This window comes from Schistocerca nitens, chromosome 4 (assembly GCF_023898315.1).
Source record: "Schistocerca nitens isolate TAMUIC-IGC-003100 chromosome 4, iqSchNite1.1, whole genome shotgun sequence".
Taxonomy (NCBI): Eukaryota; Metazoa; Arthropoda; class Insecta; order Orthoptera; family Acrididae; genus Schistocerca; species Schistocerca nitens.
The window spans coordinates 219225895-219242892 of NC_064617.1; the positions used below are offsets into that span (position 1 = coordinate 219225895).

At 37.0% G+C, this 16998-nt stretch overlaps 1 protein-coding gene across 5 annotated transcripts in view; it reads right to left on the reverse strand.

Annotated features, from left to right (window-relative positions):
- Positions 1-330: 330 nt before the first annotated feature.
- Positions 331-16998, reverse strand: part of LOC126253456 (chromodomain-helicase-DNA-binding protein Mi-2 homolog) — a 360408-nt gene continuing 343740 nt past the window's right edge. For 4 of the 5 annotated variants that reach the window (XR_007545964.1, XR_007545962.1, XR_007545963.1 and 1 more), the window contains exons 35-39: positions 12061-12255; positions 11785-11980; positions 7051-7179; positions 2345-2479; positions 331-1088 (exon numbers count right to left, since the gene is read on the reverse strand). Coding sequence is in view for 1 of the 5 variants with exons in the window: in XM_049954805.1 (XP_049810762.1) it covers positions 1081-1088; positions 7051-7179; positions 11785-11980; positions 12061-12255 (528 nt within the window). In the remaining 4 variants the exon portion in view is untranslated. The remainder of the gene's footprint in view (positions 1089-2344; positions 2480-7050; positions 7180-11784; positions 11981-12060; positions 12256-16998) is intronic. The other variant, XM_049954805.1, reaches the window with a different exon arrangement.

Sequence of the window (16998 nt, forward strand, 5' to 3'; positions counted from 1 at the left end):
CTCTGCCATGCACTTCACGGTGGTTAGAAAAATATGGATGGAGATGTAGAATACTGTTGATAAGGTTTTGAATTTTATATAATAAGACCCGTATCACAGGCTTAAAATGAGGAAAAAAATTCATAATACTGATGTGTCATCTTTCCATTTCAATCATACAAATCTAAAATTCTTATTTATTCAGTGATTCCATAGGATCTTACACCTTTATTACTGTATTTTATAAATTTAAAAAATATGGACAGATCTAACAGAATGCAATAAAGCCAAAGAAAGTGACACTTCACTAATACTGCAATGTATGTTACAAACTCATTCAAACAAGGAATGTTTATTTCAAAAGAAGCCACCAAAATTCACAAATTTATTTTTAATAATTTAACACAATGGCAGTATCTAAAACCTATTGTGAAAAAAAAATCAGTAATACTATAAACACAACCCTAAACTGAATAAGTAACATAGGAAATACCGAAGTATATAGTCCTGCAGAAAATGCAAGAAATACATGGCAGACTTCAACCATTTTGATGAAGTTACAGATACATTCACATAAGAGAATGAGTATGCACAAAGTAAATGAGTCAACACTCCATCAGCCTATCCTCCTCATTTGTATAATTCAGCATACAATATTTACAGCAAAATTTCTAATCAGTCATGAATTAAAAAATAAAGTGCTATTATTTAAATAATTTACGTGTCAATTACTCTGACACTTTACGTTCAAAAATGACATTTTCCCCAACTTGCTGCTTACATGCTACAGATCTGGTTACAATGGTCCTACAGTATGAAGTGTTAAGAAATTCCATGTATTGCCTAAAAAATGCTGTACTGTGTTTGCACCCAGAAGAAATGACACAGCTTACAGGAAAAAACCTAAATAAAAGATGAAAAAAGATCACATTGCTACTACTTTGTAGCAGTCATAAGGAAGCACAATCATTCTTCCTTGCTGACATGAGATCGATGAAGGTTCAACTCACTTTCAGAGCACAGATCACACAAATGTTCCACAAAATACTGTCAGTCACAGTTTTGAACACTAATGGGCCCAACTTTTCCAAACGATCACCTTCAGTTCACTGCAACAAAGACAACCGTGGAAATATTAAGTCCTTTAAATTGCTATTACATCATTTTAATACTGAGAAACTAAAGCTACAATGACAAATAATTAATACAAACATGCTCATAACACGTTAAGTAACTTGGCATACTAAAACATTACATGCCTGTGGTATTCGAAAAGTAATTTAAACAAAAGCACTGCTCACATATGATGATATTCATACTATGGAGGAAAACACTTGCTGATTCTATAAAACTTGGTAACAATGCCACTACATCGAAGAAGTGATCAAGAGGAAAGGAAGCTCAAAAATGTTCAGCAAATTACTTGATTCCACAAATGGAATATTTTTAATTTCACCTTTTAGAAAAGTTGCATCAACACTGTATCCCACTGCAAAATAATGCTTATGTTATTAGAGGCAAGACAGTGGTAGGCCTAAATTGTTTGGAAAATTATGAGTTAAACAGAAAAGCCTGTCATCATCAGCAGACAAACACCATATTGCAGTTTATGAGGTACGCAAGCAGCATCACAAGGGGAAACACCCTATTTCATATATTTTTGAGAGACGTCAGCTACCAACGGCTCACACCCGTGTTTCTTTCAGCACAAGGCCATGCCTCAGTGGAAAAACTTAAGAAACAAGACCAGAAGCAATTGAATGCAATGCAACATTTAAATCATGCAAATGTAAAAAGCTGTGAGGGTATTTACCATCATGCTCCTGAAAAATTGCTAAAAATGGAGTGCACACATTGCAATTAATTGGATGGCGATGTGAGGTGCATGCTTTTAAATCTCTCGATTGGTAGCATGGGAAAATAAACATTTATTTTCTTTAAATAATGGTGCACAACTGCATGCCACAATAGCACATCATACCTATTGCATATCTGAGATTCCTTTATTGCTTTAATACAAATTTGTACTCTTACAGCATGTCAGAAATATAACACATTACATCATGAATTAAGATACACAGCATGAACAGTCCAGCCACATGCTAATGACTCTGCACAAGAACATGACACCTGGGACAATGACAAATGTTACTTCATGGCCCAAGTCAATGCAAAAATACACAAAAAATACAAAGCAATTTCTCCTGCTAGCATACTTATCGGAAAGGACATTTTAATAACAAATGCACATTCTAGTAGCCAGATGACATTCTGACAATCCCGATTCTTCGAAACTCAAAAAAGTAACGGAAGCAGCCAAAAGTAACAACAAAGCAATAATATCTAAAAGAAATGTCCACCAGACCTGAGTAGGTGATTTAACTGAGCATTATTTATAACATTTCCCCTAAAAGCTAGGGCCATGACATCTACCATGACTCCCTCCAGTTGCCATCATGAAACAAGGGAACTCGAGAGACATCGATGTCTGGCGACGTCTCTGGAAATATAACAAGCCTGTCTTCCAACCAGAGCTTTAAAATGTCAGTAATCACATATATCATGTTACTATACCCTGAAGTCCAAGTAAAAGAGAAGTTGAAATACAAAAACAAACAAATTGGAATAAAACTTGGCCCAAAACACAAATCACAATACAGACATGTATTCATGAGCATTAGAAATACAATAATCAAAACGTGACACATCGACATTCAATTAAGCAAATTCCACTTTCAACACACACACACACACACACACACACACACACACACACACACACACACAGAGAGAGAGAGAGAGAGAGACAGACAGACAGAGAGAGCTTACCGTACTGATCACCACCACCAGGTATGTACTGACTTGCACAATGTACAACTGTAGCAAACTGTTCTTCCTGTGGGTAAGTGGCTCATCTTCTCCAACCACATTTTGAATTCTTTCTTTCTTGTCCACAATTGGGGAAAATTCTACTCTTAATGCACTCACCCTTACACCTCTTTCAGTCAAGGCTGATTTTCTTGTCCTGTGTACCAGTTGTAATATTCTGATTTTTTTCCGTGTAGGTAAGACCCTCCCCATCCCTGTTAGCTACAGCATTACATGCAAACTTCTTTCTACGATTTTTATTTGCTTCCTTATTCCAGCACCACAGTAAAGAAATTTCTCACTATGACCAATATTTCACACCACTGGTGTCCTCAAGTTGAGACTCGCGTGCCTCAATAAACAGTGTTTTGGTTGGGGTTGAGCATGGGTAACTGCTAGATGAGTATATAAATACTTCAGATACAACTCTTACACAGCACAGTAATCATCAAGTCTTCCACCTAACTTTATCCCTCTTCATTATCTTTGCTGTACTACTCTCATTTTACCATTGAAAAAACAAATCCTTTTAAGTTTTTTTGTGCTTTCTCTGAACAATTCTGGCAGAAGGTGCTCTGTCTTATCAGACATCTCTTACACATAATTCCTGAAATGATCCTTATCCAAGTTCTTACATGTTCCAGCACCTCTATTGATCAGCTGACATTTAAGCACGTGTGTGGTGGAAACATTTTTCCTTCGGCAGGTCAATGGCATTTAACTGAACATTTGTAACAAACAGGTATAAGAAGCAGCATATCATTCACACTTAGAAAGCAAAATTTAAAATATCTATAAAACAGGTTGGTTTTTCACACGGTCATCCACTGGCTGCTTTTCCGAAGTACTTTCAGGACATCGTTAACAAAATTGAGAGAGGAACATGCTAAATTTATTAAGTTCAACAAGAGTACACTATTATTTTATGATCTGACATACTGGATAAATGCCACAATGTGAGGTGATGAGATCATAATATTTCGGCTGGACATGCAGTCACATCTAACACTGACATATCTTTGAAGAAGCAGGAGGTAGCAATGTCTTTCGAACTCCAAGCTAACACCAGCTATTCTCTTTCTATTGTGCACACATTATTTTTCATTACAAGTGTGAACCAGAGATTATGACACTGACAAAAGTAGCTTTCTGAGTGGCCCTCTCTGGTTTTCTTTGGTCTTATTAAGATGCGAAGGTCAGCGCCTGGATACCAGTTCCCGAAAGCAGTATGCTGCAATGCTCAAAAGAAGTTGGTGGCGGTGACAGTGGTGGTGGGGGTACTGTCTTTGAAGATTAGAAGATTTTTGAGCACTTTTAAGTATATAACTTTCTGTAGCTTATTAACAAATTCGTCATGAGCTCAGATGCAGAATAATTGAATTGTGATCAGTGTAACTGTAATAGCAATTACTACTCTTCTATTCCATATTCACTGTCACTTGGAAATTTTAAGTAACAAATATGGAATCTTTGTTTTTAATACAAATAACCTCTTTTTACTTTTAATTACTATTCACATAGGATTATAACTATTCACAGTATATTAAAACTTGGTACAAAAAGGCGAAACATTAAACAGAAAATCAACTGTGTTTTATTATTAGGGATTGAACAGCATCATTTAAATGCAAATTTTTTCATTTAACAAAATGGCATTTCGTGGCTCTACGAAATTTTAATTTATTTCTGTATGACCAGTAATTAAACATAAAGAAGATATTAATTTTAATACAATTATGACTCAATGTAATTTATTAGCAGTCAAATTTGTTAGTGAGTGTGGTATTCCAACAGAAGCACAAAAGTATGGTACTAGCAAGATTTGAACTAAAGAGTATGATAAAATCCAACTGCGCTACATGCTGAGCTACCAATGAATTTGTTTATCATCAGCACCCAGAAATCTTCGAACTTTCAAAGGCGAATTTTTGAGAATCGTGTTTTACTGCTTTAGGAAATTTATGTCAAGGCACTGACTTTCACACCTATAAGTATGCAGAAAATTGGAGGTGGTGCTTAGTAATGAAAATGCTGTTGACACGAATAGTACCAAAGATAGGTGCAGTTTCTCAATTTGATTAAATTTTTTTTGTCACTGTCTGTTACACAAAATGAAATAGGCCTTCCTAATATTGCAGCAATTTTGACAAAGGCCAAATATGCGAGACTGCTTCAGCACAAATGGTCATTTTTATGTAGCTCGTTTACATAAATAACACGACAGAATATAATTCATGAAGTAGCAATATCAAATGCCTATTAGGCCTACTACAAGCAAAAAGTTTTAAGTTAGGAAATAGTTTCACACTTCATTCATATGCTCCAGTTTTTCTAGCACGAGATCAGAAAATAGTAGTAGTACAACATTTTTATATAAATTTGGAATTGTTATATCTTCTCCTTCCTCATTTTAACAAACAATCTCATCATCACTAATTCTGTATCTTTCCTGCCAGTGTTAAAAATTATTCCCAGTTTAACTTCACTAACCCTACCAGAATCACAGGTTTAGTTATTCCGCACTTATTCTCTGGTTACGCTTTATTACATGTTCAAACTGGGGACTGTAAATCTGGCCCTTAGTAGTGTAACGATGTGGCCAGAATTTTATCAAAATTTCATTTTCTTGGGCACACTGAGAAGATACTAAGCAATCTTCCTTACCTGTTACTTTTGTTAATTGTTTATTTTCACTTTGGTAGTCCGAATCTATGGATTTCGCCAATAATTATAACACTTATCAGTCGCACACCAAATCAACCACATAAATATACAGCATTCATCTGTTTGGGTTTATTAGGCTCAATTCCCTTTGGTCTGTGGGAAAGGTCAACTTGGAACATGTTCATAAATGTCGAAGAACCGACAGGGATAGGTTTCAAAATCATATGAGTAAACAATAGACCAATGTGCGCTGGATATGAGGCGCTTTGTGAAACAAGGTTTTTTTCCTTGAAGAATATGATTTTGGCATCCCCTCACATTGCCTCCCGGTGCTGACACCCCAGTTTGTTCCCTGTAAAGCCAGGCCTGTTGTGGTATCAAGTACAACAGAAACCAGCAACCTTCACAGATAAGTATTTCTAGCATGTTGATATTGTAACGAATCTGCATCTGAAGCCCCGGTGATGAACGTGAGCTTCAAAATGTGCATTATTGAAGTTAAAATGCTACTGAAATGACAGAAGACAGACTTTGCTGGTAGTTTTCCATTCATTTCATTGTCTTGTTTTGCCATCAATAGCCACTATTGCCACCTTGAAAAATAATATTCTGTTGTTTCATGGGCTGTACCCATCATACAAATGGAGCTTCCTGCAGATCTAAATTGTTTCCTTGATTATTAGTCACACCCAGATTCTTGCCGCCCCCGCCTTTTTTTTTTTCTTCAATTTAGGTGCAACACACAACTTCCCTTTACAGGAGAGAGGTACTGGCACAATGTAGGCTAAACTTCAAAAAGATCATCTGCACACAATACATGTCGAGAATTGGACATTGTTTCAGACACAGTATTGATCTGGAGACTAGCAACGCCCAAAGTCTAACATGATTGATAAGTACTGAAAATACACTTCACTAAAACTTGATCAACATGATACGCGATAGATTGAACATGACAGAGTAACATGTTAATATCAATTATATGATGAGTAAAATCAACCAATCTTACTATTTTAACTATCTAATTTCACACTTTAGTTTATTCTCAACAGTGCCGTTGTTTTCCAGTTACCTCTGTGGCATTTAACCCTTTTAGAACAAAATATGAGCAGCAAATTGTGACAAATTTCTGCAAATCACCACCTTATTTTTGCAAGTGAAAGTAAATGTTTCAGTACACACCTGTTAGGCACACAATTAGCATGAAGAATTGATTTTCAATGACTACAAGACCTTGCATTGTTCAAGTCACAAATGCACATCAGTAGGTGATGATAATAGAGATCCCATCTAAAAACTAACTGTTCAAATAGCTATTACATTTTAGGACTCAATGTTTTGCTGTTAGTTTATTTTATTATTAAACATGAAAAGCACATGGAACCCATGATACACCAGAAATAACTGGATGCATGAATTTTTATTTATATTTGTGCTTACACAAAAGAAATAAGGTAGGGTAAGTATATTATTATACAAATTATTGAAAGTCTCGGCGACAACAGAGAGTGTCAAAAGGAAGAAGAAAAAATGTCTTACCTGGAAAACCTTGTGGTGGTTGACCGGGCACAGAATACTGTGGTCTGAAGTTTGCAAAATTCGCTGCAGAGAAAGCAGCTGGCAACTGTGCAGCTTGGAATGCTCCTGGGAACTGTGAGCTCAGGAGTGCTGTAAGGCATCATCACATATTTAAAGTCAGTATTCCAAAACCACATAGAAGCAAGCAACAGAGGCTATATTTAAAATGATGGAAATAGGAATAACATGTCAACCTCACTTTAAATGCTTAGTAATTATTGTGCCTGATGCTTAGATAATAAGTGTAAAGTCTATAAAAACTACACTCCTTAGGTAATGCATCTTTACAAATAGCTTGATGACCAAAAAGATCCTGCTGCACTGCACTGTTCTCTTATGTTGGTTGGTTGGTTTTTTAACAAACAACACAAGAATTGCCATACACCCTCGTCTCTTTGGAGTATGCCGCACTGACACCTGTATCGGGAAAATGTCAGATGAGGTCGCTTCTGGACTTTAAGTTCACATTCTGGAGGGAATTTGACAGAATTCATCTAAAGTAATTATATCAAAAGGAAAATTCACTCTAGGAAACTACGAAATTATGAGACAATTGCCAGCAAAAATTAGTGCTGCTGACACACACACACACACACACACACACACACACACACACACAACATGTGGCATGTGGACAACACTATCCTAACTTTTGCAACTATTAAAGCCTTCCTCATGGAAGAGAGGAGGATAGGTTGTGGAAGGTTAAAAAAAGAAAGGGCATGTCACCATGTTTCCTTGGCACACTGCTTCTATTCTATAAACGAGTCCCATCAGTAGCTGAGAAGCTCTGTGTAACATTCATTTGTATACTCTCTTGCAATTTTTAAGGGTTTCATTAATTCTTTAACTCTTTTGTTTATAAGTTTTCTAATCAGCATTCTATACAGTATCTATTGATTTGATCCATAACTTGCTAGCTTTGATCTGCATGGTCCCATAGAACCTGATAAATAAATAATTGTTTAAATAATTTTTAAATCAGTACTTTTTATATTGGACTAAAAAGTACAAAATAAATTATAGTGCCATACACATTCCTAACCTCATACAGATAATCCTGCAAACTTGTGAATGTGGTACTTTAATAGCTATGATGAAAATACTTATAAGATCTCGTGTGCCCCGTGTTTTTCATTATAAAACTTATCTACATGTGGTTAGGAATCTGCATGGGTCTTTATGCGTTTAGTACAACTAAAAAATGTTATATTAAATTTTTTTTTATTTAAATAATTATTTTCTGTCTTTTAGTGTTGCGTGTGTGAAATTTCAATGGATTTTAAACATTTTGATGCAATTATTTTTTTAAAAATAATTAGAGCTTTTTACTTGTGGTTTCACCCATGTAAGAATATGGCAGTATATATTTGTGGTGTCTGTCCTTTTGGACATGTTGGAAAGAAAGACACCTTTTTGATCCAGCAGCTATTATGGATTAATATACAAAGGAATTACAGACATTGGCTGCAAGGGGGCACTGACTGAAATCAACGGTGAAAATTGAAAATTTATGCCAGGTTTGAATTTGGTCCTGCACAAAGTCACAACTTTCCCCACTAAATTCAGTCAATACCCACTTGCAGCCAATGCCTGTAATTCCTTTGTATCATATGTCAGAATGTCACATATACTGCACACAATCCCTTCCTCCCCCTCTCTCTGTCCATCTCCCATCCCCCCTCCCCCTGCTTAGCTGTATCCAACGACTCACAAACTGCATGGAACACATTCCAATATTAGCCATGCAACCCACTGGTCCTGCATGGCAACTGAGATGTGTGGTGTTATGTATCTTTTTTGCCCTCATCCACGATCCATCTTTTTCGCCCTCACCCACGATAAGAGGAAGTGAGTTAATATTGCGTTGGCATCCATTTCTGAAGAGAAGTTAGTTTAAAATCGACAGCAAAATTTGTACCAAACAGGCAGACAGACATAAAAGTGACTCAATAAAAATGAGTTAAGAAAACAATAAGGGACATGGAGAGGATTCCATAATTGCACTACATGTGAAATATTCGAATAATAAATTTCTGGACAAGCTAAATGAAATCATCCAAAATATCTGGTTAACAGGAGAGGTTATGAAGACTGGAAGGCAGCTTGGATCCACCCACTGCACAGAGCGGGTGGGTGATAATTGATGTGAACAACCACAATGAGATTTATCTTGTGCTTGTCGAAATCATCCAAAATATCTGGTTAACAGGAGAGGTTATGAAGACTGGAAGGCAGCTTGGATCCACCCACTGCACAGAGCAGGTGGGTGATAATTGATGTGAACAACCACAATGAGATTTATCTTGTGCTTGTCTGTGACTCAATGTCTGCTCTGTATGGTGAGTAACAATCTATCCTTTTCATAATATTATTGTTAGTTACTTCTGGAGTTTTTGATAAATACAAATGCAATAATGGAAGCACTGGACATCACAGAAAAGAGTATATTAAGAAAAATTTTGAGACCAGTTAAACGGCAAACACAATATAGAATATGCCATAATAGTTCACATTATAAATGTACTGAAAAAATTCCAGATATGATTATGAAAAGATAAAGCTTTCTGTGGCAACATCCAAAGGATGAACCCCCTGTTCACATACTTCGGTAAATTAAGAATAGGTAACACATGATGCAAAGATACTGGAAGTTACATGGACAAACTCCAAATTACTCCATGGATACTGAGTAATTACTGCCACTCAGAAAGAAACTATAATATTCTAAGGTTTCCACAAAAAACCCAAGAATAAGACAAGAGCCACGTTGACAGAAGAAAAGAGGAACATGGAGAAACAATGAGAGACATGTGGAAGGAAGGAAAGGAGAAACAGTTGAAATAACCATAGTCTGCAGTTGTTCATAGGCAACAGAAGGAGAAATAGGAGACTTTACAATGATGAGAGACAAAAAAAAGGCGAGTCCCTCTCATCCTGAGGTACATCCTCCCTGAGGAAGGCGCACGACAGTAGACACAAACAGAGTGGCACTGGAATGGGTGTCACAAGAAATAAACTGAAAGAAGTTGCCAATACCTCCATTCCTGATGGACTTTGTGCCTTTGTAAGATGTAATTTTCATTTTAGTATCGTTAATTTCACAGAGGTCAGAGAAGTATGCTTCCTGGCTGCATTCAAATTTAATTCCCCGTTTCCACCCTGTGCTGCTTTATTTATTTATTTATTTTTACTTCTGTTTGTGTTTATTGGCAGTACCTAATATTTAGTCTCTTTAAAGTAAGTATTGCACAGCAATTCAGCTCCGTGAACGTGACGTTCGTCTGAAGCAATGTGCTGTTAGAGTGTTGTTCTGTTATGAAAACAGTCGTGACAAACTTTCAGAAGAGGTTGAAGAAGCTGTATGGGATGACAACATTGATCACAGTACACTTAGTCAATGAGTAAGCAGATCATGAGAAGGTGGCAGATTGAGCATTGCACAGACTCCTAACAATGTGTGCAGCAAATTCCTAACAAATTATAGTGATCAAAGTGTCAATGCAAGTGGGAGTTGGAGAACTGGAGTGTGTGCAGAATATTGAGACAGTTGACGTTGAAAACATTCCGTGTCAACAATATTGAAGAATAGACTGTACTCACAACATATAGGAGGCACTGAGTTGCAGACAGATAATTACAACTTTTTCATTGTGCCTGTCTGTGACTCAACGCCACCTATGTGATCAGTAGCAATCTATCCTTTTCATATTATTGTTATTCTATCCCGGACTTTCCACTGTTTGATTTTGAGAAATGAACACTGAAATTACAAAGCTTGGATGGACAACATGCGACACCCCACACGTCCACAATTGCTACAGTATGGCTCCATGAACACTCTTCCTAGTTTAAACACTTCCGCTGGCCACCAGAACTCCCCAGACATGAACATGTTTAGCATATCTGGAATGCCTTGCAATATGCTGTTCAGAAGAGAGATATCTCCACCCACTTATGGATTTATGGACAGCCTTGAGGGGTTCATGGTGTCAATTCCCTCCAGCACTGCTTCCGACATTAATCGAGTTCATGCCATGTCGTGTTGCAGCACTTCTGCATACTCACGTGGGCCCTGCACGATATTAGGCAGATGTACCAGTTTCTTTGGGTCTTCAGTATAAGTTGGTAGTTTAAATATTAGGTATCAACTGAATCAGAACAGCTAAACAGTCAGAAATATGTCATCAATTACACTGGAAAAATCCTGAATAATCACTACAGTTAAATTCTGGCTTGAAAGTCTAAGGCTTTGCAAATCTATGGCGTTCAACATTATTTCGCTTAAACACATGCTGTAAAAACTGACAGAATTACACCTCTTTCCATAGTTAATGAAGATGCTTTTATAATACTATATAAATATTGTAGCTCAGTGGCTATGTGTTAGTGTCAGATCAGTATTTATTGCTTCTTTCACCTGCAACGAGTTGTATATGTGAAAATGTGACATTTGAACCATGGGGGTCTCACAAACTGTAGATACTCACAGCAACTGGCTGGGGCAAGTCAGTTCGAAGGTCTGAAGAAGGAAAAGGCATACCGCCTTCAATAGGACCGTGCCTGGTAAAGCGGTATTCAAACCAGATATCAAATCTGGGACTGGTTTAGTTTTATATAGGTATTATGCTGAATGAAGGACCACATTCTCACACATTTGTATGAAATATAGTTCCAAAACTAAGCTCTGTTTACCGGCAGCTCCTTGCTGTGATGTTGTTGGAGTTGTAGCTGTACTCCCCGAGGTGGTTGTTGCAGCTAACCTCGAAAGTATGGACCGCTCCGACATTTGCAAACGTTGTGCCACAGGAGGTATCCTTGCTAAAGTAGCTGGTAACCTACTCACGTCAGATTTCATATCTGATAACAGTTCTTCCAACTGATTCAGCACCTGCAACATAAAATAATACAACATTATTACCATGAATAGCAATAGTCAAACTGCTGGTAATGTATCATAATGTCACTAACCTTATGGAGTACAGCATTTGCTGGTTTATTTCCAGCAAGAGACTCTTTAGAGAGATGCTGATGTGATTCAGCAAGACACTCTACTTCTGCAAAACGCGCATTTAGTGACATTGCTGGATGATTAGGATCCTGTGTGAGGTTCAGGTAAGCTGCTCTGCGCAGTTGCTCTTCAATTACAAGTGCCTGTTCCAAAAGCTGTAAGACAAACAACAACAAAAATTGGTGTTGTTAAACAAAGACTAACAATAACAACTTCATAAAGTTTTATATTGCAACAGGCTCAAAAACATCACTTGACATAACAAATGAAAGTCCTAGCCACAACAGGAATTAGCTGTGTCATGACTATGTACATCTCATTTCATTTCAAGGTAGAGCACACAGGATGAGTGTTACCTCTTACAATTATAACTTAAGATACACAGACAGCTGACTGTATAAACCCTGCTGACTGAAGATCAGGTCTGACCCTACTTTGACAAAATATATTAGTGAATTGTAGATGCACAACAATTACTGAAGGGGTCTTGTAAAGATGGAGGAAAAACAAACTTCTCCACAGCTTAAAAAAGATTTATTGCTGATTGTATTATTAGGCCAGCAAAAGATACAACAGAAGGCAAAAAACCAACGAAGTTACTACTGCCAACAAAGGAAAGGTGTGAAAGATATTACCAATGACTTTTATTCATAAAAATAGGGACAAACTGTGACTGAAAAAGTTGAAAAATGTGTTATGGCAATATAACGAAAATACAAAGAATGAAGTCTTATACCACAAGGTACAGGCCAAATCAAGTTACACCGTGTTTTGGTGTACACGTTAAACTGTAGGTCCCCTTCTAACTAGCTGTGTAAGTCATTTCAGAGGTAGGGGGAAGCCAGGAGCACACAACCATGCTTAGCAAAGCACCACAGTGTTCAAATCAACCTTTGGGTTGAGCACCATTGTACTTGCTTAACAGCGTACCAAATGCAACACAAAAATACTTCATTTAGAGGAAGAATAGAAGCAAGCCACTTGATTATATCCTCTGCACTGCAATCATTCATCCAGGAATTTTTAAGAGACTTTGCTTATGTCCTCAAGTGATATTTCATCCTCCGCTACTTTTCTTTATTACTCTCCCTTTTCACGATTCTTCTTTTAATCTTCATCTTTCTGTATTTCTTCTTTGGCTGAAATCCTTTCAATTTATTATAAGCTCTTTTTAATGTGGTTGTTTTCACCAAATTCCACGGTCCTGCCATCTGTCTTTTAAACTAAATTTTTGGTGAAAAGTCAAATGTCTTCTTCATTACCATCTTCTATCACAAACCTTCAACAGTTGTCTTCTGTAATTTTGCTTCATATTCTGCTAAGTGACTGGTCCATTGGCTGCTGCACACTCATTACGTTTGGTGGCAGGAAGATTATTTTGAAATGTCCATCTGCTCTATCAAGAAGGCTTTCTGCGGGTGGGTGCATTGTCCACAATTATCACCACTTTACTGCTTGCTTTCCCTATGGTCTTCTATTATTATTATTATTATTATTATTATTATTATTATTATTATTTTTAACTTCAAATATGAAAACTGAACCGTACCATGCACAAAACAAAGCAGCAGTCATCCAGGCCTTTGGTTGATCCTTGTAGAAGATGGGAAATTTTCACATTTTTGAAAGCCCGTGGTTTTTTTGATTTTCCTATCAACAGAAAGGGTATCTTGTGACATTCTGTAGTTAGCACGGTAACATGGCCTTTACTGCCCTTATGGTCTATTAGAAGCTAAAGTTGTATCACACAAAGATATACAAAAATTCAGGGTCATAAGATTCTGTTTCAATTTTGAATTTTTCAATAAAATTTTCTGCTGCTTTTTGATCTGCCAATAGTTTTTGACCACTTAAACCCAACTTACAAATACCATTGCTTGCCTTGAAATTCTGTAGTCAGTGATTGCTCACTTTAAATGAAGGCAAATTGTGATTTTACTGGCTAAAAGAATTGCTTCTTTGCAAACAGTCGGCCCTGAAAGCGGGTTTCCCAATGCTCACCCACTGTAATACAGCCTCTTCAAGCTAACTGTTTTCTGCTGTTTTCATTGTTTTCTCAATCAAATCTCATCTTCATTCTCAAGGACAGAGACAGAGTTTAAAATTTTTGACTTGTTTTTATGTCTGAAATTGTTTATCTTCCCACACTAAACATCTGAGCAAACTTCTTACCATTCAGGCCTTTGTTTAATTGTTCAAGGACTTTTATTTTGTCTGCCAGTGATAAGACAACATGTTTCCTTTTAGAAGACATGCCATACAGTAAATCAAAACACAAGTCAGGGGGCAGACTGATGCAGGTCACACTGAATGACGAGGGGGGGGGGAGGGGGGGAACACCCAACAACAACAACAGTGTGTGTACTGTAGACATTATTCACGGGAAGATTTTGTCGTAATACAGTCACCTCAGATTGATTTTAGAACAATGCTGTATACTGTAATATCTATCAAACAAAACCACCACTCCACCCCCAAAGCAATCCGTACAATTGGGATACAGATAGTTGGAGTTAGGAAAATTGGGGTTCTACTGTATATTGAAGATGATCTCCATATGAAATACCGATTTTGCAAAAAGAGATTAGAATGCGTACAGTATGAACACAAAATGAAAGTACAGTGCATGCTCACGGAATATGAAATAAGAGTGGCAATACTGGAAATAGACAAATTATAGGACTACAACTGGAAGAAATACAAGAATCATGTTTTCAAACTGTCACTTAGTAAATTTCTTCTAATTTGTTGACTGTTTTTCAGTAGGTACTGGAATGTTCTTTTTGGACTGTTCTCGCAACAAATACAATGTCATCTGTTTCAGGTGACTCATCCAATACATTGACAGGTATATCGTGCAAGACAAATGCTATGACTCTAATAACTGCTACGCAGTTTTGTTTAAGCCCAAGTCCCATTAACAACTCAGCATTTTGCACATTAGCAAACATTGCCATTGTATTTGTGTGTGTGTGTGTGTGTGTGTGTGATGATAATGACTAATAAGTACCACTTAGCTAACTGACTTACACATGCTTACTACTATTTCTGTACATTGATGTGCATGCAGTTGTCTCATTTTAAGCACATGTTCAGTAGTTAAAAATTTAATACAAATTCTCAAGTTATTGCTATCCAAGCCAGAGCATTTCTGTAAGAAGTGTCCAGTCGTTATTGGCTGCTGTTGAATTCTATGTACTTCACTGTTTACTGCAAATATTTCACATTTCCTTTTCTTATTCTGCCACTGTGTGTGTGTAAAATACCTTTGAAGTAATCCATTAATTGTAAGTCGTCTCCCAGAATTGTGATGGAGATCAGTTATTATCTGTGCTCGTTACTTACATAAATGGAGACTCCAGGAATGAATGTAACTATATAATGAAAAGGATAGTTTCTACTTTCCATGTAGTGGAGATGCTGAGTCGCAGAGAGGCACAATAAGAAGACTGTTGCCACACACGGTATTTTGTGACAGTCTTTTTGTTGTGCCTACCTGCGACTCAGCATCTCCGCTATATGGTGAGTACCAACTTTCCTTTTCGTAAAGTCATTGGTAGAGGGTACTTTTCTCAACCCCTCCAGATGTGTAGCACATTTACAGGGTGTGTATGCAGACAAGAGAAAGAAATTCCCGGATTTCCCAGTCATAGATACACTTTTTTTTCTGGGTGAAAATGCCCTATGCCCCAAGTGAGAGTACATTTTTCCACGTTAAGTGATAATATACTTTCCCTCAGTGCTGTAAAACATATCAATCCTTTAAATGGTACACCAAAATGTAAGAAGTTACAATACCCATGTTACGTTATGGAAATAAGAGACGATAGTAGCACTCCGAGTTGCCTGGCAGTGAACTCCAAATTCAAGAAAATATGGGGGCAATAACATGTATGCTTGCTTTGCGAAATACGACTACTAGATGATATTTTTCCATCAAGAAAAGTTAAGCTTTCACATATAATAATGGTCATCAAAGTTTTTGCTGTTTTTTCTGAGGGCGTGGTAAGGCAGGATCCTAAGAGCACAGCATAAAGTGCAGCAGCCAAATATTTCTGACAAGCATGACTGTAAATTCCGCTGCTGTGCACCAAACATTTCGTGGGTTACCTGGGTGAATACATGTTCCAACGAGCACTTCAGCTTTACCATAGAAATGCGGATTATATGTGAAATGCTCACGAACCAACCTTGCACATTCTTCCATCGTTACTACATAATGTGTAATCTATGAACACACTGTGATTCAAGAAAGTCATTGTACATTCTCACTCTTTTTGCCAATGTCTCACCTATCGAAAGCAGTTTGTTGTTACACAGTATTGCGTTGTCTTCGTCCTATATCTCGACACATTTTGCTGTCGGTAGATGCTTCTATGTGCATTTTGTTTCATTGTTGTGAACAGGGAATTTTCTTTGCAACTAAAGTTTTACTTTGATGGTGTTATCCCGTTTATGTTTTATGCTGGAGTATTATTCCGCAGTAGATGGCTAAAGTCAAATTCTTTGTTAGAGTATCAGTTCTTACCAGTCAAAATTACTGAAGTTTAACTATCAACTAAAATAATGAAAAATTCCCAAAATCAAAATCCTCGGTGAAAAATTCCCAGGTTTTACCTGGGGCATATACACCCGGATTTAGTGTACAAAAATTTAAGACCATTTTATTGGTAAAATATTGGTATTTTTACTCTGTATTATGGCATCTTTTAGATCAAAATTTGATTCTGAAGCTGTTAACGGCCCCAAAACCACCTAAATTTTGAATTCATAAAGCCCCCCAGAAGTACATTCTGTGATCCCGTATTTTACAGTGGCCAAAGGATTATTTCCATCAATGTCCATTCTGCAATGTAAACTGCCTTTATGGGTAACACTGAACTCAAAGTGGATATGTT